We start from the raw sequence: 22,344 nt of genomic DNA on the forward strand, positions 1-22,344 counted from the left end.
TGCTGGAATTATATTCTATTTATAAAAGATAAAAAGATCATCTACTGAAGTTTCTTAGAATTTAAAATCAACACAGTGACATATTACTATTAGTTGCTAATATTATAAAGCCTGGATATAATCATGGATTATATTTACTCTGTATATAACCTACTTTGTTAAATTTCAAACTGAGAGACTACTTACCTTTGCAAATCGAACAGCAAACAATTTCTTGTATTTCAAATCCATAAGTAGACTGCTCATAAACAACTGATGATACACACTCCTAGCACCTTTTACAAAAAGAGTAGATGTAAACTAAGAATGTATCAAACAAGCCAAAAATTACATTTTCAAAGTTTTTATATGTTCAAATGTATTTTAAGTCTCAAGAGCAAAACTCTAAATGTGTTCTTCAGTATAAAATGTTTGCAATCTGCTTTTTTTAAAAAGTATTTATTATGTATTATTTGAGAGTGAGCATAAGCAGGGAGGCAAGGCAGAGAGAAGCAGACTGCTTCTTAAAAAATTAGTTCTTCTAAAAATAGTTTTCTAACAAAATATAAAGGTTATTTAATTTGGGTCATGGACTCCAAAACCTGTTTATGTTTTTTCCAAATAATAAGACTACATGTGCTAATTCTAAAAACTATAAATATATTTAATAAATGCCTTCCCAAATGAAAAAATAAAAAAACCAAAAAAACCTTTTCCCAATTACTTATTTAAGGTTCTCCTATACCTTGAGAGTAGTTAAAAGATTACCTTTCCACAATTTGGAATCATTAAGCATCAATCTGTCCACTAGAGAAGAGTTTTCACCATCTGGCCCTTCTTGTAAACCAACTTGACATAAAATGCGGCGAAGCCCATCTTAAAACAGGAAGAAAAGTAGTCAATGAAATAGGAACTTCAAGTATTAAAATAAAATGACATTTTAATAGAAATGTTCCAGTGAACCTATAGAGTTTTACATGTTTACTAACTGGTCAAATTTATTCAGGAAAAGTAAACATATTAACATTTTCACAAAAAGGAGAAAAATTCCAAATCCTGCATTATACACCAACACTTATTCCAAAATACTGAAATATAAGCCTGTCAGAAGGGCAACAACCTCTTATGCTGTAAAAAATTTAAATACAGTTCTTTAAGCACCTATGTTAATTAAACCAGATTATAATAAAATTGTTACATCCCATGATAATTGAAGGTAGGTATAATATATAATTGTGCTACCATTTAAAAAAAAGAATGCATGGCCTCTGTACTATAATAAATACCAGTCCATTTATCAGTGCTATGCAAAATGTTTCCACTCATTAAACAAATGTTCCCTGTGAGCCTATGTGTACCTACGATGTGAAAGGTCCTGGAAAACAAAGTCCTACATCTTCTAAATGCTGAACTTAAAAAAAAAAAGTTCTTCAAATATTAACATAAGCATTAACATAACCAAAACTTTAATACCTTTATGTTTCATGCTTATAATTAAAATCAGTTTTTAGTCTTCTATAAACATACAAAATCAGGAAAAAAATGGAGTAATTTTAAAATTATAAAAGTGACCAAAGAGAAATTGTTTATAAAGCTAAAGAGAAATACGTATATAAATATTAAATAAGAGACAAAATCTTTAAATAATTAAGGGTAAATATCTCCAAAAAATTTTGGCAGGAAATTGCTTCCATGATACTATTCATTACTACTCTAGCACAGAACTTGGTGCATAGGTATCCAATGGAAAACACCAAAACAAAAGATTGAGGATAAGAAAAATAATTGGAGAGACATTTAAAAAGTCAAGCAAACATGGTCTCCTAAATTTCAATACCTCCATATTTTTTCAACTGTCCGTTCACAATGTGGCAATGCTCTTTTAATACAAATATTTTAGAATTCTCTTTATAATAAACATCAGAATGTCATTTATCCAAACCACTTCTCTTGCTTTCTAAAGAACAGTATGACAGATAGCTTAGATCTATTCCTATTTTTCTCTTTAGTGTTCTATTTTATATACCAAACTTGTATTTTTGGCATTAGCCATGTGGGTTCTTCATTCTGTTAAAACATTAAAAAGATTATCTAATTTGTGGAATGTGGAAAGACAAAAAATACCAAATATAAATCAGTAACTTCAAATCTGCAAGTGTTTGGAGTTGCAAATTATCAGTAATCAAAAGTTGGAGGAGTTAAAACAAAAGATATCAGCATTAGTGTTGCATCCTTTAAACTGCTAATCATTTAGATTTTATTTACAGTAGTATTTTCCAGCTTGCTCAGTAGAACAGAGTTCCACAGAATGGGGTTAAAAAAAAAAAAAGGTTCTTTTATTAAGTCTGTGAGATTTAGATTTCATTAGCATATTAAAGTCATTTACTATTGTTTAACCCAGTATTTCCTGCATTTATTTGAACACAGAATCCTTTGTATGCATATAAAAAAATCCTGTGGATCAAAATTTGAGAAACATGGGTTTTTCTGTGCATAAAGATATTCTGAGGTGGTATTTTAAAATGTGAAATTAAAGCAAGAAATTATTTCACTTGATATTTTTTCCAAAAGTTTTTTGAACCTACCTGAATATCCAATAATACTTCCCAGCCACGACAAAAGTTTCAAACCAAAATTCTGATGTGCGACAATAGACGAATGCATAACTTGAACTTTGAGTGGTTTTGTCTGTCTACTGGTATTTCTCTTAAAAAGAAATGGCAGAATGAAAAAACAAAAAGGCTATCTTATAGAAAAAAGCTAGTATTTTTATTTAATATAATTATACTCTCATCATTACATGAGAATTTTTTTTCATGTATGAGTATAAGAAAAATACCACTTGGCTTGCTTTACTCAGATCCTAATTTAGGATCTAGAAAGAATCTTAGGATTCTTACAAAAAAGTAAGAAGTTATAGCTTATGAGTAACCTTAATCTTTGGTCCTATACTTGAAAATCTGCCCCACCAATTAGAAATTATTTAAATGCTAACATTTGTTCTAGGTCTTTAATTTCTTAAATGCAATTACATATTTATTTAAGTAATTTGCTTCACTGTACAGAAGTGATGTTATCAATACTTAAAAAAAACCCCTATTGTATAATAAACTACAATTTCCAATGTAACCATTTTTAAGTGTCCAGTTCAGAACTGTTAAGTACATTCACACTGTGGTGTAACCAATCTCCAGAACTCTTTTTATCTTGAAAAACCCAAACTCTATACCCACCAAACACTATAGGTATCATATAAACAGAATCATACAGTATTTATCTTTTTGTGACTGGCTTATTTCTCTTAGTATAATGTCCTCAAGGTTCATCTATATTGTAGCATGCATCAGAATTTTCTTCCTTTTTAGGGCTGAATGATAATCTATTGTATGTATATAGATTTTATTTATCCATTCATCCATCAATAGACACTTGAGTTGTCCTGTCTTTTGTCTACTGTGAATAACAATGCTGCTATGAACATAGGTGTACAAATATCTCCTAGACCCTCCTTTCAATTCTTTTGTGCATATACCCAAAAGCAAAACTGCTGAATCATATGGTAATTCTCTTTTTAATTTTTAGAGGAACCACATTACAGTTTTCCATAGTAGCTGTACCATTTTACATTCCCACCAGCAGTGTGCACAAGGGTTGCAATTTCTCCATATCCTTGCCAACACCTGTGGTGATGTTATGGTTTTTCTTTGTTTATAATAGCTACCCAAATGGGTATCAGGTGGTATCTCATCATGGTTTTTATTTGTATTTCCCTAATTAGTGATGTTGAGCATGTTTTCATGAGCTTATTGGTAATTTGTATACCTTCTTTGAAGAAATGTCTACTTAAGTCTATCACAATTTTTTATTTTTATTCCCCCTTCTCATTTTTTGTTTGGATCATCTTTCTACCCCCAACTTCATCCCATCCCCATAACCCACATTAACACAGTACATCTTTGCATATTTTCTCTATCTATGTATTATATATGTATACATTTATAAAGATTTTTATTTGATTTACAGAAATGGGATACTATACATACTCTTGTGCATCTTTGCGTTAACCACTTTTTTTGGGTTAATGACTCATAATATTCTGTGGTGTGGATTTATTCAAACATCCTCTAGAGAAGGGCATTCATATTCCCTTTGTTTTCAGTCTTCTTTGACTACAAAAAAAGCAGCACTGAACATCTTTGTATACACACTTGCTAGTGCTTACATTTCTATGGGATAAATTCTTAGGAAAGAATAGATAGATGCTACTAAATTATCTCCCCAAATCCGGTAGCAATTTATTTTACACAAGCATTCCTATTCTCCGCATCTCTGGCGGTAAGGTATTTTGTTACTCTAACCTCTCCAACCTGATGAATATGAAATCTCCCTGTCATTTTACTGATTACTAATGAGTGAGTCTCTTCATGTATACCAGTCAGTACTGCCTAGATTTTTCTCTGCTCTAATTGCCTTTCCATAACCTATGTCCATTTTTCTATTTCATTGTTTGTTCCCTACTTGACAATCTATGAGTATTCTGTTTATCATAAACATTAAATGTCCATCCTCTATGTTAGAAATAATTTTGCTAAATCTACTGTTTGTCTCTTGACTTTGTTTATGGAGTATCTTGCTATGCTAATTTTTTATGTAGCCAGAAAATACATTTCTGTTTTAACTCCTGGGGTTCTAGTATTGGTTAAGAAGCTCTCCTCCTCCCTTAGAATGTACTTATAGTTTCCTAGATTTTCCTTCTAGCTAGTATCTATTTCTGGTCTTTCTTTTCTATATTATGAATATATCTACATACATGCCACTAGAGATTATAAATACTAATTTTTTTAAAGGAAAAATTGAAATGATACTACTAAACATAAGAAGTTATAAAGCAACCAATATAAGGAAAAATCTGAGCTTTACTCAGATTCATCTATTATAAACCTTTTATCCCAACTGCTTTCTCATTTCCACCTTTTCTCTCTCCACAGATAGACATATATGCACTTAAAACAAAACAAAACAAAAAAACCTGAAGGACGATTGAGGGTATGTTATATGCACCCTGCATCATGCCTCCTTATCACTTAACACTCAGTCTGCATTTCCTAAAAATGGAAATATTCTTTTACTCAACCACAGTATAGTTTCTCGTGCATTATTAAATTGAGTATGTCCAGACATCAAGAAAGAATTTTTTAAATAAGACATAAAGTGTACAAATCATAAAGAAAAGATGTATTTTGCTACATTAAAATTTAAAACTTTTGCTCAACGAAAGGCACCAGAGACGAACGTGAATTAGGCCACATCTTGAGAAACGATATTTGCAACAAAAGACCACAATTCAGGTTACATAAAGAACCCCTAATGATCCTAGGGTCCTGGGACTGAGCCCTGCATCAGGCTCTCTGCTCAATGGGGAACCTGCTTCTCCCTCTCCCTCTGTGTACCGCTCTGCCTACTTGTGCTCTCTCTGTCAAATAAATAAAATCTTAAAAAAATATATGAAATAAGATACTCATAAGTAAGGCAATGCAAATTTAATTGACGAGATGCCATTCATACAAATGAAATTGGCAAAAATTAAAAAATCTGACAACATACAGTTTTGACAAAGTTGTGGAGAAATGGGAACTCTCTATACACCCTGGTTGGCATGTATATTAGTGCCACTATTTTGGAGACAAACTTAGCAAAATCTAGTAAAGATGAAAATGCTCATACCCTAACAACTCAGAAATCCCATTTCTTGGTATATACCCTAGAGAAACTTTTGCATCTATGCAACAAAGAGAAAAAACAATGTCCACAGCAGGACGGTTAGCAAAAAAAAAAAAAAAAAAAAAAAAAGGAATTATCCTAATTGTCCATCAGCAGGAGAATGGAGAAATTATGGTAAAGTTATCAATGGAATGCTTCACAGGTACATGCATCAACATACATAAACCTAGTATCAACACTGAAATGGAAAGTTGCAGTATAATACATCCAGTATGAATCTTGTTATGAAACATTATGAAATGTTTAAAGGCCTCCAAATCAATACATATAATGTTGACAGATTTAATAAAAGGAAGTATAAAGGCACGCAGAAGAACGAACAAATGAATGAATAAAAGTAGTTATCCCTAGGGTAGGAGAAAAGGGAATGGGATAAAGAAGGGATAATAAAGGGTCCTCTATACTATTTACGTAAAGTATGAAGAAAATGCTGCATAATGTGGGCATACAGGCATTTTTATCTGCATATTTAAAATATTTACCAAAAAAGGACATTTATATAAAATTCATTTACATGGAATAGCTTAAAATAATTCTTATTTTTAAAATAAATATAAATGCAGGGAATAGTTTTCTTTAGAGAAATAATACACTAAGTACTACTAGTATATGCAGCATACCTTGCTATAAGTTACCAAGAAACAACTTCCCTTGAATTCTAATCTTGGTGCTAAAGGCCAGTTTAAGTCCTAAAAAGTAACGTGACACCCTATCAAAAACAAAACAAAAATGAAACACTAAGATGTCTCTGATACAGAAACTGGAAGGCAGAACATCTACATCTCATGTAAACATTCATTTTCAATATTAATCTTATATACCTTAAAAAAACTAGATAGAGCAATAATACAATGTTCAAGAAACATATCATTAAACATGATTTTTGGTTGATGTTGGCATTACATTCATGAAGGCAGAAAAATGTGTTCATAAATGCCAAAACATGGAACAAGTTTTAAACTAGTAAAAAAAATAACAGTGTAGGCATGTTTTTAAATTACTTACCACAATTACTGATTTTGCTTGTTCACAATACTGGAAATCTCCATATCGAACAGACCTACGTCCCTGGTAAATGAAGATATTTTAAATTAACGTAAAAACATTATATTCAGTATTAATAACTTTTCATCCAGTAAACAAATAAACATATTTGAGCATATAACAACTCCGGTCAGTTTTAATTTTTATAACATTCATTCTATTCAATGATGAAAAGTAAATTATTAAAATATTTTCCTTCAAAGCCATCCTAATATTTTCAAAACATTAGTAAGTATATTTCCTTAAACGATATAACATTTTTCTTCTAGGTTGCTATAATTTCTACTTTCATAACCCAATATATATTTTTTTAAGATTTTATTTCTTTATTTGAGAGACAGAGTGAGAGAGAGAGAGCGAGCGAGAGAGCACAAGTTGGGGTAGGAGCAGAGGGAGAAGACGACTCCCCACTGAGCAGAGAGCCTGACACGGAACTCGATCCCAGGATCCTGGGATCATGATCTGAGCTGAAGGCAGATGCTTAACCGACTGAGCGACCCAAGCGCCCCATAACTGAGGATTTCTAATCACTGGGTAGAATGAGAGCAACTGTATCTACATTTCCTCCTAAACTTTCTATCTGACAACAGCTTACATTTATAACCAATATATATCTGCACCAATATTCAAATGAAATTTAAGAAAAAAATAGCCTAGGAGCACCTGGGTGGCTCAGTCAGTTAAGCATCTGCCCTCAGGTCATGATCCCAGAGTCCCGGGATCCTGCCCTACATTGGGCTCCCTGCTTGGTGGGGAGTCTGCTTCTCCCTCTGCCTCTGCTCCTCCCCTCTACTTGTGCTCTTTCTCTCTCTCACTCACTCTCTCAAATTAATAAAATCTTTAAAACAAAAATAGCCTATTCAACTTTCCCAGAATAGCTTACCTGTAATAAAAGTTCAAATTTATTATGTCACATCAATATAATGAAATTACTTACATCTCGATCTACTGTAGTTGCAAAGCCAATGGCTTCTTTTTGTGTACAGTTAACAGCTTTCTGAAGGGTATAAATAACTTGTTCATAGGTATGCACCTCATCATTGAACAGCATGCAATAGTAGGTATCCCTCTTCTCTCTGTGGCATAAAACATTAATTATATATTATCTAATTGCATATTCTCTAGCTCTAGGCTGATTAAGTAAGAGCATACTTGTTTCTAGTTCTAGGGAATGTGTTAGGTACTGGGCACGATCTGTAACAAAGTCATCTGGGGTCCCATCCCCATGCTCTATGACACTACCATCTGTTGGGGAAGATACATATTAGACATGCAATTCTAAGTGAACTGGCTTTTATCAAGAAGAACAAAATGCTGCAACAGGGTAAAACAGGTCTGGGACTTCAGAGAACTGCCAGAGAAGTAATCTGAGACCTAAAGTCAAAATTGGCTATCAATGGTTCTCAACTGGAGGCAATTTTCCTCTATCTCTCATAGATGACCACTTGGCAAAGTCTAGAGACATTTTCTGTTGTCATGACTGGGGCAGGAGTGTCACTGGCATCTAGTGGGTAAGCACCAGGTATCCTGCTTAAATATTCTACAATCCACTGGGGCACCGGGTTGGCTCAGTTAGAAGAGCATGTGACTCTTGATCTCGGGGTCAGGAGTTCGAGCCCCACATTGGGATTTACATTAGAGATACTAAAAAAAAATAACAGTCAAATTTGCCTTTAAGTTCACTTTGCTACCATGTGGAGAATGAATCATGAGGGACAAAAATAGATACGGCAGTTCAGTTAGGGAGGCAATGTTGTCAATGATGAAATTAATTAATTTGGAGTAGGAGAGTAATAATGGAGAGGAACAGAAGTTGAATGATTTGATGCAGGGAGAACCAGCTGGACTTGAAATCTAAATGGGTATAGGTGATTCAAGTTTCTGGGTAGATGGGATGCCATTTACTAAGATAGGAAAACAGTACAAGAGAAGCAAGTTACATTCTTTTTCCTTCTATACTGGTGGTTTTGAACCTACAATGAAATGAAAAAATAAAAACAAAACTCTTCTATTCTCTAGGGTCTAAATTTGGATCTTTGATCAATGGTTCCCAACTTGAAGTACAGGCACATCTTGTTTTACTGCACTTTGAAGATATTGTGGGTTTTGGGTTTTTTTGTTTGTTTTTACAAATTGAAGGTTTGTGGCAACCCTGTGTTGAACAAGCCTCTTCAAAGCCATCTTTCCAACAGCATTTGCTCATGTCATGTCTCTGTATCACATTTTAGTAATTCTTACAATACTTCAAACTTCATCATTATTGTATTTGTTATGGTGATCTGAGATCAGTGATCTTTGATGTTACTGTCATAACTGTTTTGGAGCACCAGGAACCACAACCATTTAAGATTGCAAACTTAAGTATACATGTTGTATGTGTTCTGACTGCCCCACTGACCAGCTGTTTCCTCGTCTCTCTCCCTCTCCCTGGGCCTCCGTATTCCGAGACACAATACTGAAACTCTATAATGGCCTCTAAGTGTTCAAGTGAAAGGAAGAGCCAATCAATGCGGCAAACTTCACTGTTGTCTTATTTTAAGAAACTGCCACAGCCACCCCAACCCACAGCCACCACCACCCTGATCAGTCACAATCAACAACATCGAGGCAGGACCCTCCTCCAGGAAAAAGATTATGACTCACTGAAATCTCAGATGATGGTTAGCATCTTTTAGCAATAAAGTATTTTTAGGTTAAGGTTATGTACTTTGTTTTTTATACATAATGTTATCAGACTACAGCATGGTGTAAACATAACTTTCGTGTGTACTGGGAAACCAAAAAATTTCTTTGACTTGCTTTATTGCAGTGGTCTGGAAACCAACCTGCAATACCTGCAAGAAATTGTGAAGATATATTCATATGGCATATATGGATGTAGGTGGATATATATGGATATATGTGAAGATTCATATGGCACATGTGGATATATGTAAAGATAAATTCATAAGGCACTATTTTCAACATTTCCAAAAAAGTACAGTTAACACCTCACTTTATAAAAACACTTAACCCACACCTAAGTATCTAGGACACTACTGAAAAAGCAAAAAAGAAACCACTGAGGTTCATCAGACCCTCACTTCAACTTGTAATCAATCTTAAATATGAACAGGACTTCAACAAACTTGGTTAGAATTAGAAGTTAAAGGGAAGGTTGCTTGAAGCAAGCATATCACATGGAAAAGTAAGCCCTTAACCCTAATACAGCTATGGCAGAATCCAGCTCTCTGGTCACAGGTTTGCGACCTCCTCAATAATCGAAATGCAAACAGTAAAAATGTGAGAGTTACCAGGTTTATCACACAAAGAACAGAAAACTGCCTGTGCCTGAAACACGGGGCTTAAGTAAACTAACCAATTAACAGGGAGAAACTTCTACCACCTAAGTGGATCACACATATTAAAAAACTATGAAATAAAGTATTATTGAAAACTAATTATTAAAAAAGAGTATGTTCTATCCTAGCTGTATTAAACTTAATCTGAGGAATTAGAATCAAAATGGTTAAAACAGAGTTTGAGCAAATATGAATACAAAAAATAAATGGGTTGTACTTACATTATCTCTAAATCTGCAGGCAATTCACTTTCTTTTTCCCAGGTTAGTATCTCTACTGCATATCGAAACATAATAGCAAAAATGTTGTAGGTTCTTGCTATCACGTCTTCTGATAAATGCACAAGAGGATCCTGAAAGAACAGAAAAAAAATTGCAACCATCTTAAATGCACATTAGTTCTCCTCTTTCCTGTTCTGCCCCCACCCCTGAAAATACTACAGTAAACAGCTGACTGATGTTCCAGCTTCGGCTTCTCTTCAGTTTGATCCTGTACATTACAGCCTACCAAATCAAGCTTCCTGAAACATTTTGTTCATAATGATTCCAATTACTGAATAAATTGAACATAATCAATGGCACCCCAATGCCTAATGAATAAATCTAAAAATTTTAGAATGGCACTCCAGGATCTTCAAAACCTAACAGCAAACTATCTTTATAGCTTCATATCCTACAAATCCCCAATTTCCAGAATAAACAAAGGAAGGTTATCTAAGGACAGACAAGCAACATTTAGTTTTATAGGTATAAAGGAGAGCCTGATTTTCAGACTCTAAAGGGGATAAGTCAGCAAGGTCAGAAAACTGCCCCTTGATGCCATAAGAAATCACTCCCTTGTCTACTTTCTTTCAGCAGTGCACATCGTCTATGTATGGAATGGGGAACTTTGCACCTTATACTTAATAGGGAGTAAGTCACAAAAATTCTAGGTTGATGTGAAAAAGTATTACTATAAATATACACTAAGTTTAGGCAAAATGTCTTACACGATTTTAGTCTTAATGCTTTGCTTGTTATTTAGCTTAATGGCTAGGTAGTATTATATTCATTTCTCAAATAAGAAAATCAGTATGTTCTGGGGCGTCTGTGTGGCTCAGTTAGTTCAGCATCCAACTCTTCGATTTCGGCCCAGGTCCTGATCTCAGGGTTGTGAGATCAAGCCCAGCATCGGGCTCCCTGCTGAGTGGGGAGCTGGCTTGAGAGATTCTCTCTCCCTCTCCCTCTGCCCCTCCCCCTGCCTGTGCACATGCTCTCTCTCTAAAATAAATATCTCTTAAAAAAAAAGGCAAATCAGTATGTTCCAACATCATGGAATGGGAATCAACACATTACTGCAAATATACATAAAGGATACAGTATTTTTGTACATCCTCACCAAAGATAAGCCTAGTGGAACTGATACAAAATACATGGAGATGAGGAACAAAAAGAATGGAGGAAAAAAGACAAAGACTCCTAAAAGAAATGGGTATAGAGCTTGAAGAACATAAGAAAAGTAAGAAGAGTAAGGAGATTTTTCTAAGTCTTACAGCACTTTTTACCTACAACTCTTCTCAGTGGTCGGCTTTATATGTTCCATGAAAAAAAATTTTTTTATCCTACTAGCAAAGTTTATTTTACTATTTCTTATAGAGACTAGAAGTCATTAACATAGTGAAACCATCCATACAAAGAAGGAACTAAAACTGGTACCTCCTGGGGATTGATAAAAGAATGGGTATTAATAATAATATGAACCTTGGGATGCCTGGGTGGCTCAGTGGGGTAAATGTCTGCCTTTGGCTCAGGTTATGATCCCAGGGTCCTGGGATCGAGTCCCACATGAGGCTCCTTGCTCAGTGGGGAGCCTGCTTCTCCTTCTGCCTGCTACTCCCCCTGCTTGTGCACTTTCTCTCTAACAAATGAATAAAATCTTAAGAAAAAAGGGGGTGGCGTGCCTGGGTGGCTCAGATGGTTGAGCATCTGCTTTTTGCTCGGGTCATGATCCCAGAGTCCTGGGATCGAGCTCTGCATCAGGCCGCCTGCTCAACAGGGAGCCTCCTTCTCCCTCTACTGTTCCCCCTGCTTGTGCTCTCTCGCTCTGTCAAATAAATAAAAGATCTTAAAAAAACAGTAATAATATGAACCTCTTGCTACACCAAAATAGAAAGTAGAATCAAAGCTCAATTTCCTTAGTGATATTACCTTGCTATATAGTCATTCATTTCTCACAATTATGTCCCATAATACAAGACATTTAGAGAATGAAAGAATTACAATAAACAGAATTTATAAGAATGGAACAGGTCCTGAAACAGAAACAAATGCCAATTCTTGAGAATCCAAGCCAGTAGTGTTCAAACTGTTCTACAAAATCCCAGGTAGAGCTGGGCCTGGTAGAGCTGTTTCTTGTTTGAATTACACACCAGCTTAAAAATATATAATTATCTATATTTTAAAATGGTAATATAAAAATATACTCTAAGATGTGTAATATTACATATTGGGGATTACCAACTAGTAATTTTACTATTACATTAACCCAGTTTGGGGCAGGGCTAGGAATAAAGATTCTTCTGCCGTCTTTGTGCACACATGTTAACGTCTTGAAAAATGGTCACTGATTAAAAAGAATTATTTCTGGGGACACCTGGGTGGCACAGTCAGTTAAGCATCTGACTCTTGGTTTCGGCTCAGGTCACAATCTCAGGATCGTGAGATCGAGTCCCCCTGTCAGGCTCCAAGCACACCATGCACACCGTGGAGTCTGCTTAAGATTCTCTTTCTCCCCCTCTGCCCCTCCTGCCTCCCCTGCTCACATGTGTGCTCTCTCTTTAAAAAAAAAAAAAATTTCTGCAGTGAAAGGATGCTAGGCTATGTAAGTCTACTCATATGTACAATGGTAAATTAAATGCTAAGAAAGACTTCTGCTCAAAGTGCTCTTATGATAGCACAAGTCAGTTGGAATTTGTAAATAAACGATCATCTCATTCTATACTGTATTATCAATTATGACTAATAATTATAGTTCTTTGATTCATTTATTTTATAGAAAGCAAACCTTGGTCAGTGAGTCAACTGTGAGTTACTCTTCTTTCAAGCTAGAAGAATACAAGGCATATTACTAAAAAGGTTATCTGTGCTTATGTTAGAAGGCAGTGGGAATAATGGAAAACTAGTTTTTTATGTCGTTTCTATTATGTTTGAATTTTTAAAATATAAGCATATACTGTATTACAATAACAATTTTAACTATTGTCATATGCACATAAGCTATGAATAAGGACTTTCTCCATACTGCCCAACTAAAACTAGTAATAAACTAGAAACTAAATAGTCATTGAAACAACTTCACCTATTTCAAAGTTGACTTTCTGGCAAGTAATACACATTTCAACTGATAAAAAATAAATTCATTAATAATACTGCTTTTAGCGTCCACTGATAGATGGATAAAGAAGCTGTGGCATATATACAGAATGGAATATTACTCAGACATAAAAAAGAATAAATCTTGCCATTTGCAACATGTATGCATCTATAGGGTATAATGCTAAGTGAAATAAGAGAAAGACAAATACCATATGATTTCACTCATATGTGGAATTTAAGAAACAAAACAAATGTGCAAAGAAAAAAGAGATAAACAAAAAACAGACTCTTAACTGTAGGGAATCAAACTGGTGTTTACCAGAGGGGAGGTGGGTGGGGAATGGGTGAAACAGGTGAAAGGGATTAAGAGTACACTTATCCTGATGAGCAGTGAGTGATGTACAGAACTGTTAAAACATTATATTGCATACCTGAAGCTAATGTAACACTGTATGTTAATTATGCTGGAATAAAAAAATTCTACTTTTATCTGTTTTATTATTGGGATTTGAAAATTAGAATTTTATTAAAAAAACCAATTTCACTGCTGAGAATTATTTATAAAATCAGTGTAACATAGCATCATCAACAATAGCCAAATTATGGAAGGTGCCCAAATGTCCACTGACTATTGAATGGACAAAGAAGATGTGATACACACACACACACACACACACACACACACACTATGGAATATTACTCAGCCATAAAAACTAATGAAATCTTGCCATTTGCAACAATGCAGATGGAGCTAGAGAGTATTATGCTAAGTGAAATAAGTCAAAGAAAGACAAATACCATATGACTTCACTCAAATGTAGAATTTAAGAAACAAAACAAATGAACACGGGGGGAAAGAGTGGCAAACCAAGAAACAGACTCTTAACTAGAGAACAAACTGATGGTTACTGGAGAGGTGGGTGAGGGGATGGGTTGGTTAAGTAGGCGATGGGTATTAAGGAGGGCAGCACTTGCTGTGATGAGCACTGGGTGTTGTATGTAAGTGATGAATCACTAAAATCTACACCTGAAACTAATATTACACTGCATGTTAAATAAAAATTTGGAGAATAAAATCAAATCACTGCAAGGTACTGTTAAAGAATTCCATTACTGGAGTCCATACTACCATTTAAGACACTCTGGGCAAGGAGGACACTTTGGGCAAGTTTTTTAGTCTCTCTAAAACTCAAGCTTCTGCAGCTATAAAATTTTCATAACAGCAGTATCTATCTTACAGGGCTGTTCTGAGAATTAAATGAAATAAACACAATATAGTACTTAGCATAATATTTAGTTAATAATCACAAACCTGCATTTGAGATGAGAGCAGCATTGTTAAGTAAAAATTTCAGGTAAAAAAGAAAGTCTTCACTGAGGTTGTTCATTCAGTGCATTTGTTATTGAATTAAATTGCATTTCAAAAAGGATTTACAGCAACTTAAGAATACATCCAACGTAAGAAGAAAGTATTACAAAATAGGTGTACAAAGAGGGCAAAACCAGAATAAAGGTAGGAAAATAAAATGAAATCAAGATAACATGTTTATTATAAAGGCAGATCATATAATTTCCAAATAGCTACTATAGACAGGCTCTGTTTCCAAACATTTGACTCCGTTTCCCAGAAGCTTCAACAAAAGGAAACACAATCAACAATAACACAATCATTGCTGTGTTGCAATAAAATTCTGTTTATAGACACCAACATTTTTAATTTCCTATCATTTTCACATGCCACGGATACCATCCTATTGATTTTTTCCAAGTATTTAAAAATGTAAAAACTATTCTTAGCTTATGGTGGTGCCAGTAACAGGTTGAAGGTAAGATCTGGCCGATGGAGCCACAGTTTGCTGATCCCTGGCCTATACAATAAAAAATGTCCCATCCCAAATGCCCATAGTTGAGAAGACCTATGGAACTGCTAAGCATTATCCCTCAGAAGTATATTATCAAGTTTTTTCCAACTTTTTCTTAAGATGCAAGTCAAATGTATAACAAAAATTACATTCAATAAAAACAATTCTAAGACAGATTTAAAAAAGTATGCTGCAAATATTAGATAGCTTTCTTCCATTTCAAGCATAAAATATAAAAAAACCTAGATATATGTATAAATTTAGTGAGTGGGGACCAGGAATGCTAAACATAATGCTATTTTAAAAATAGTTTCTCTTATGGTCTTATCCTTGAGGACTTCATTTTTCTTATACGAATTAAATGGCAGAGTCCGGAGGTTTTATTCTCTGTCAAGTTGCTTTAGTATGTATTCTCCAGGCAGGATCATATAATTTCAGCCAGGAAGGTGGTCTTGCTAACATCTTTCTAAAATTCAGGAAATTAACTCAAGTCGGCACTATTTGATAGCTACCCCACTAATGTACGAGGATAAAGTCAACAGAGTAAAAGCAAGCAAATTTTCTTAGAAAATTATTTAAGTCTACTCTAAAACAAACATTAAAAGATAAAAGTCCTAAGGTTTTTTCAAATATTTTATTGAGATGAAATTCACAGAACATAAAAACTACTCTGTGATATTTGTTACATTCATACTGTTGTACCACTAGCACCTCTATAGAATTTCAAAACATTTCTATTACTTCAAAGTAAAACCCCATACCCATTAAGCAGTTTTTCCCCATTCTCTCCTTCCCTGGCCCTTGGCAATCACCAGTATGAGTTCTGTCTACAGATTTACCTCTTCTGTATATTTTATATCAATGGAATCATACAATATGTGATCTTTCGTGCCTGGCTTCTTTCACTTAGCAAGTTTTGGCAGGTTCATCCAAGTTGTACCATGTATCAGTATTTCATTCCCTTTTATGTCGGAGTAATATTACATTACTGAATCATTCTGCATCCCATTTAGCAATGTACAAGGGCTCTAATTTTTCTACATCCTTGCCAACATGTACATTCCTTCTTTTTGATTATAGCCATCTTAGTGGGTGTAAAGTGGTTTCAATGTCCATTTCCCTCATAACTAATGATGCTGAACATGTTTTCATGTGTTTGTTGGTCATCTGTATTATACCTTCTTTGGAGGAAGGTCTATTCGAGTCCTTTGCCCATTTTTAATGGGGTCGTTTGCAGTTTTGTTCTTGAGTTGTTATATATTCTGGATACTAGACCCTTGTCAGATACATTAAGGTCCCCCTTATTCACGGCTTCAGGCACTCCCAGGGCAACTGCAGACTGGAAGCTGACAGTCCTTCTTCTGATGCATGATCAGAAGGTCAACAGTAGCCTAACATTACATCACAATGCCTACGGCATTCACCTCATTTCATCTCATCAAAGTAGGCAGGCATTTTATCATCTCATATCATCACAGTACAATATTATAAGAGCAAATGAGTGAGTGCACATTCACATAACTTTTATTATAATATACTGTTATAATTGTTCTTTTTTATTATTAGTTACTATCAATCTCTTACTGTGCCTAATTTATAAATTTAATTTTATCATAGGTATATATGTATGGGAAAAAACATAGTATATGCAAGGTTTGGTACCATCCATGATTTCAAGCATTAACGGGGTCTTGGAACATATCCTCCATGCATAAGGTGGGACTACTGGATATGATTTGTAGACGTATTCTCCCATAGTTTTATACCAGTTTTCCATTTTTTAAAAAGCACAGCTCTTTTTGTCAAATTTAGCTTTCTCTATTTGTATTTTTACAAATGGAACTCCAATACAATATATAAAAGAGATAACAACAGAGCTCCTCCAATAGAAGTGGAGAAATCTGAAATCCTAATCACTGGGCATCTATCTGTCACAAATCCTAAAACACTTACACAAAGCAAATTAAACACAAAATATATGGAAAACATAGCACTCAACCATTTCACACAAATTTTAATCTGTCCTGAACACAGTGGAACACAGTCTAAAAGACACTGTCCTACACCATAAAGTCTTGGTCAAATTTTGATACCTGTACGGTATGTGCACCAGGAAGTACTATTAATGTTCATTTGTCCCAAATCTATATCAGACCTACTAACAATGCATAAGTACTTCAAATGTACCTACCTCTCTGCCATTTAAAAATAAAATACGAAATAAGGATCTTCAATCAAACATCAAACTGTCAGAAATAGCAGCAGAGATTTAAGTATTTATTTAGTAAGAGTCTACTACATCATTACAAATATCATTTAGAGAAAAATAGTGCAGAATCAACAATTTTAAAAAGCACATATTTATAGCTGGAGTGACTATAATCTGTACTGAGCAGTATCTTTATACTTGGTCCCACCACATATCCAATGACACTGACAGGCTAGATGGTGATTAGGACTGGCTACCAGTACACTTAGAGAAAAGAAACGTATCTAGCCTACAAAATCTTAGTCACAACAAATATACAAAAACCAACCAAGTTAACTAGTCTCTACATATAGGAAAAATAATCCTTCAATGATAAATGAGGACTTAAAGCAAAAACTCAAACAATAAATCCAAATTAAATTAAATTTCCAGAATTTCAAGTGAGTACTACCAGCAATGTATGGCACCCATAAAATGCAAAGAACTTTCAAAGTGTATCTCTGGCCACTGGTAATAGTGTCGGGACTATTTTGCTTATCCATTTCTCATAACCTAATTCCTATGTCTGAAAGTATTTCAAATTCGTGGTTAAAACAGTATTTCCTTAAAAACAACTTTGTGAAAATGTTTTTACCTCTTCTTCCTCAATTTCAGAGGTGTTAAGTTCATGTTTTTGACAGTAAGGACCCTCTTTCCAAGCTTCAGTATCACCACAGTCACAGAAACCTCCACCTCCTGATGTTGTCATCTTGAAAAAAAATTGTAAAGTATCTTGTCAATAAGTATTTACTGAGGGCTATCAGATTATAAATAAGAATATCAAGTGCTAAGGAAATAACAATGCTAAAGTGTTTAATTTCTTTGGAGGAGGAAAATTAAATAAAAGGCCAAACCTCTCAATGTTTTAAAGCTTAAATAAGCCTAAGCTAATTTAAGCGATTTCAAAATAAAATAAGCTACTCTGTAATGTCTAATAAACTACAGATATTTTAAAGAGGTAAAATGTGTCCACCTACAGGACTTCCTTAATTAGGAAAATCATGAGAGTTTTGGTATAATGCTGGTATCAATGCCACCAGGTTATAGTGCTCTAATGGAATGTTAACAGATTCTAGTTATAAAGATACCTAGAGTTGCTTTCCCCCAGGGGAGTCCAATGAGAGTGCTACATCTGCACTGGAGAAAGTGACCAACAAAAACTATAGAAATAGTTTGTTTTCTTTTCTAATACCTTCTAAATAGCATTCTTTGACAAGGAAAGAAGCTCAGGAAATGTAAAAAGTCAGACTGTCTAGTGAGGAAGTTTTCACCACCTGCAGGGTTCAAGAATTATTCATACTTCCCTAAGATAGGGCAATGATTCAAGGAATCTGGCAAGACAGAACTTATTATTTAATTATTAGAAATTCTGTTTTTTAAAAAAACATACTGTGAGAGTTTAGGAGTGGGTATTTGATGCAAATTTTAGAATAAGGCCTATCATATTCTGCCCCCAAAAAAAGTATCTGTGTGTTATATATCCCAATATAATTAATGTAAACCCTCAAATGACAGTTATTCCCAGGGGCTGAAAGGATATATGCCAAGAAACATGGGCAGGCAGCCATTTGGAAAATGATAACCCTACAGCTTCTGTGCTTCTTAGGGTTACCCAAGATAGGTAGAACAGCTTAAAGGAAACCGGGATTCTCTTACTGATTTATGAAACTAAAGAGAACATACAAAGATCCAAAGGGTCCAATTTTGTATCTGTTTTAGTATTTGTATATATATTTGTATATTTAGTATATTTTAGTATACTAAAATTTAGTATTTTAGTATTTAGTCATTATTATCAATACTCGGGTAGAGTGAAGAAAAACAAACAGGAGGAAAAGTCCTGAGCCAACAGGGCTCCTGAATTAATAACAAGATTGCAATATTCCTCTCTACAATTTCATTTGAGATTACAGTGCAAAGTTCTAGCTACTAACATTTCCCTAACTTCTGGAATGTTCAAGGCTTTGTCTTCAATATCCAGTAGAGGAACCAACCAGGATAGGCTTAGCAATAATCTGCCTTTGTTCATATCCCTGCTTTAAAAGCAAACATACCTGATTTTTGGAAAAGTACTGGCTGCATTATAGCAGTAGAAAAATAATAAAATTGGTGGGTGTCATATTGTGGGGTTGGGCCCTCTTCTACAATGTAGCAGATGCCTCTTTAATATTAAGAAATGACAAATCTTCTGTAGAAGATGACCAACAGACAGAATATTTCTTAAATTTCCTGACACTTTTCCTTACTCCTTTTCTCACACAACCTTCCCTTCAGACTCTCCCTCCCGCTTTTACCTCCCACCTTTACCCTCTGATTTTTGATAACCTTCTGCATAAACCTAGAATTGTGAAAGTAATAAACTTAAGGAAATAGCAAAACAAACTAGCTGAAAACCAGTATGTAGGAACTGGTATCTGTGCTGTCTTTCCTAAACCATGTGTTCAAGCAGTCTGGATTCATAATTCATTTCTATACTGCTATCATATGTTTAACAGTGTTTAAATAATACATTTCTTAAACCACTCTCCTCCATTATAATGTTAAATCTTGGAATTTAAAAAAGGCAGAAAAGGTATCTAACATAAAATTTAATAGTGGGTATGGTTATTATCTGGACATTACTAACCCTATATCGATGGTCTCTGTGAATACTTCCCAAAAAGCACTCCATGCATAAAACACAAGTTGGATCAACTGCACAGTCTCTGTAAAGTTAAAGAAAAAAAAAAATCAGAGTGTCATAAAATAACTGTGTATTCCACAACATAATATTTCAGTTGGAATCCATCCTAGAAGAGCCAGAATAGTGAACTGCCTTGGTGTTAGAAGAAAGGAAATATTATTTCCAAAGATCTGTCAGATCTTTGAACAATGAAGTCAGTTTAAGAACCTGCTTCTCACACTACTGGATGTGTACTATATCTCACACTAGATTTGGGGAAATCACATTTTTATCCCATCTCAGTTGTTTCATTTGCTTTCATCATACTGCCAGTTAGATAATTTACAGATCATATCTTAAAGGAGAGAATCCCTATGCTTCCATGAAATGAGATGGGGAGTTACAAAAATCTTTAAATTTCCCCTTATCCTAGTTACTGTAACCTGATAGGCAACCATTCTTCTGTGCTTACTGTGTGCCCTTTTATTTATATATGTTCCTGCAAAATGTTTTTGAGTGCATGTATTTTTAATGCATGTAACTCTTATTGTGTCATATATCTCATCCTGTTATTTTTTCACTTCCATAACATAGTCCATTCATTTTGTAAGTGAATATCTGATTTGCTGCTTCTAATCACTACATAATATGCCATGGCATATTTCCAAAAATATTTTCTCTCTCTACTCTCCCTATACTGGACACCTGAATTACCTCCAATGCCTTTCTACCATATAAAATGCTGTAATAAAAACAGTATACATGTTCTCTTATAGATGTGTCTGAGACTTTCTTTGGCATATAAACTCAGGAGCAGAATTGCTGGGTCATATACATGTCAAGTTCTTAATTTAAATGCCATGCTACTGTCTAGAGTGGCTACATATCCCCCACCAGTGTAGAGGGTTTTTATAACCCTGCATCTTCACTGCATTTGGTTTTATCTAGTTTTCTCTTTTTTTTTTAAAGATTTATTTATTTGACAGAGAGATAGAGAGCACAAATAGGCAGAGTGGCAGGCAGAAGGAGAGGGAGAAGCAGACTCTCTGCTGAGCAGGGAGCCAGACGTGGGGCTCGATCCCAGGACCCCAGGATCATGACCTGAGCCAAAGGCAGCCGCTTAACTGACTAAGCCACCCAGGCGCCCCGGTTTTATCTAGTTTTCTAATACGTGCAAGGCCAACATATTTGAAATGGTATCTTATTGTTTTAATTTGCATGTCCCTGATTGTTAATATGTTTGATCAATTCTTCATATGCTTATTGCTTTTGGGGTTTCCTTTTCTATAAACTGTCTTTGCCCATTTTCCTGCTGGGATTGCTTTCTTTATTTTATTTGCACAATCTAATCTAGAGGATATAATCACTTGGCAATATTAAACACTGCTAATATTGTCTCCCATTTGTTACCTGTGTATTAATTTTGCCCATGGGTCCTTTATTAAATAGAACTACCTATTTTGATGCAATTAAATTCACACATACACATGCAATAGGTTTGTATTTTGAGGTTTTAAGACGTTCTTTCCCGGGGCGCCTGGGTGGCTTAGTTGTTACACGTCTGCTTTGGCTCAGGTCTTGATCCCAGAGTCCTGGGATTGAGCCCCCCCAATCAGGCTCCCTGCTCAGCGGGGAGCCTGCTTTTCCCTCTCCCTCTGCTGCTCCCCCTGCTTGTGCTCTCTCTCTCAAATAAATAAACCTTAAAAAAAAAGGGGGGTAGTTCTTTCCCCAAACCCAGGTCACAAAAATATCCTTTATTTTCTTCTATTAACCTTTTGGTTTTAACTTCCACATATAGGTGGAATACATTATACCTCTGCATATGATGTAGAATAAAGTTTTATTTCTTAATATATACTGAGCTCTTTTTTTCCAACACCATCTACTAAACAACCTTTAATCTATCAGTTGTAGTGTCACCTTTATAATATATTAAGTTCCCACATCTTCTTGGGTCTAAATCTAAGCTAATAGGTGGGAGTAATCTATTTGTTCCTACAACATACCACACTATATTACTAGGGCTTTGTAGTAGATCTTAATATCTGGCGGGGTAGGTTCCCTTTTATTCTTT

At 34.6% G+C, this 22,344-nt stretch overlaps 1 protein-coding gene across 6 annotated transcripts in view; it reads right to left on the reverse strand.

The window, feature by feature from the left end:
* UBR2 (ubiquitin protein ligase E3 component n-recognin 2) overlaps positions 1-22,344 on the reverse strand; it is a 117,904-nt gene that overhangs the window by 62,634 nt on the left and 32,926 nt on the right. For 5 of the 6 annotated variants that reach the window (XR_015768354.1, XM_028097730.2, XM_028097731.2 and 2 more), the window contains exons 3-10: positions 20,235-20,313; positions 18,204-18,317; positions 10,367-10,497; positions 7,742-7,880; positions 6,766-6,828; positions 2,565-2,685; positions 748-855; positions 187-275 (exon numbers count right to left, since the gene is read on the reverse strand). Coding sequence is in view for 5 of the 6 variants with exons in the window: in XM_028097730.2 (XP_027953531.1) it covers positions 187-275; positions 748-855; positions 2,565-2,685; positions 6,766-6,828; positions 7,742-7,880; positions 10,367-10,497; positions 18,204-18,317; positions 20,235-20,313 (844 nt within the window). In the remaining variant the exon portion in view is untranslated. Of the gene's footprint in view, positions 1-186; positions 276-747; positions 856-2,564; positions 2,686-6,765; positions 6,829-7,741; positions 7,881-10,366; positions 10,498-18,203; positions 18,318-20,234; positions 20,314-22,344 lie in introns of those variants that run through there. The other variant, XM_028097732.2, reaches the window with a different exon arrangement.

Source organism: Eumetopias jubatus, unplaced genomic scaffold (assembly GCF_037043125.1).
Source record: "Eumetopias jubatus isolate StellerSeaLion01/CBP00866 unplaced genomic scaffold, mEumJub1_p1.0 scaffold_6, whole genome shotgun sequence".
NCBI lineage: Eukaryota > Metazoa > Chordata > Mammalia > Carnivora > Otariidae > Eumetopias > Eumetopias jubatus.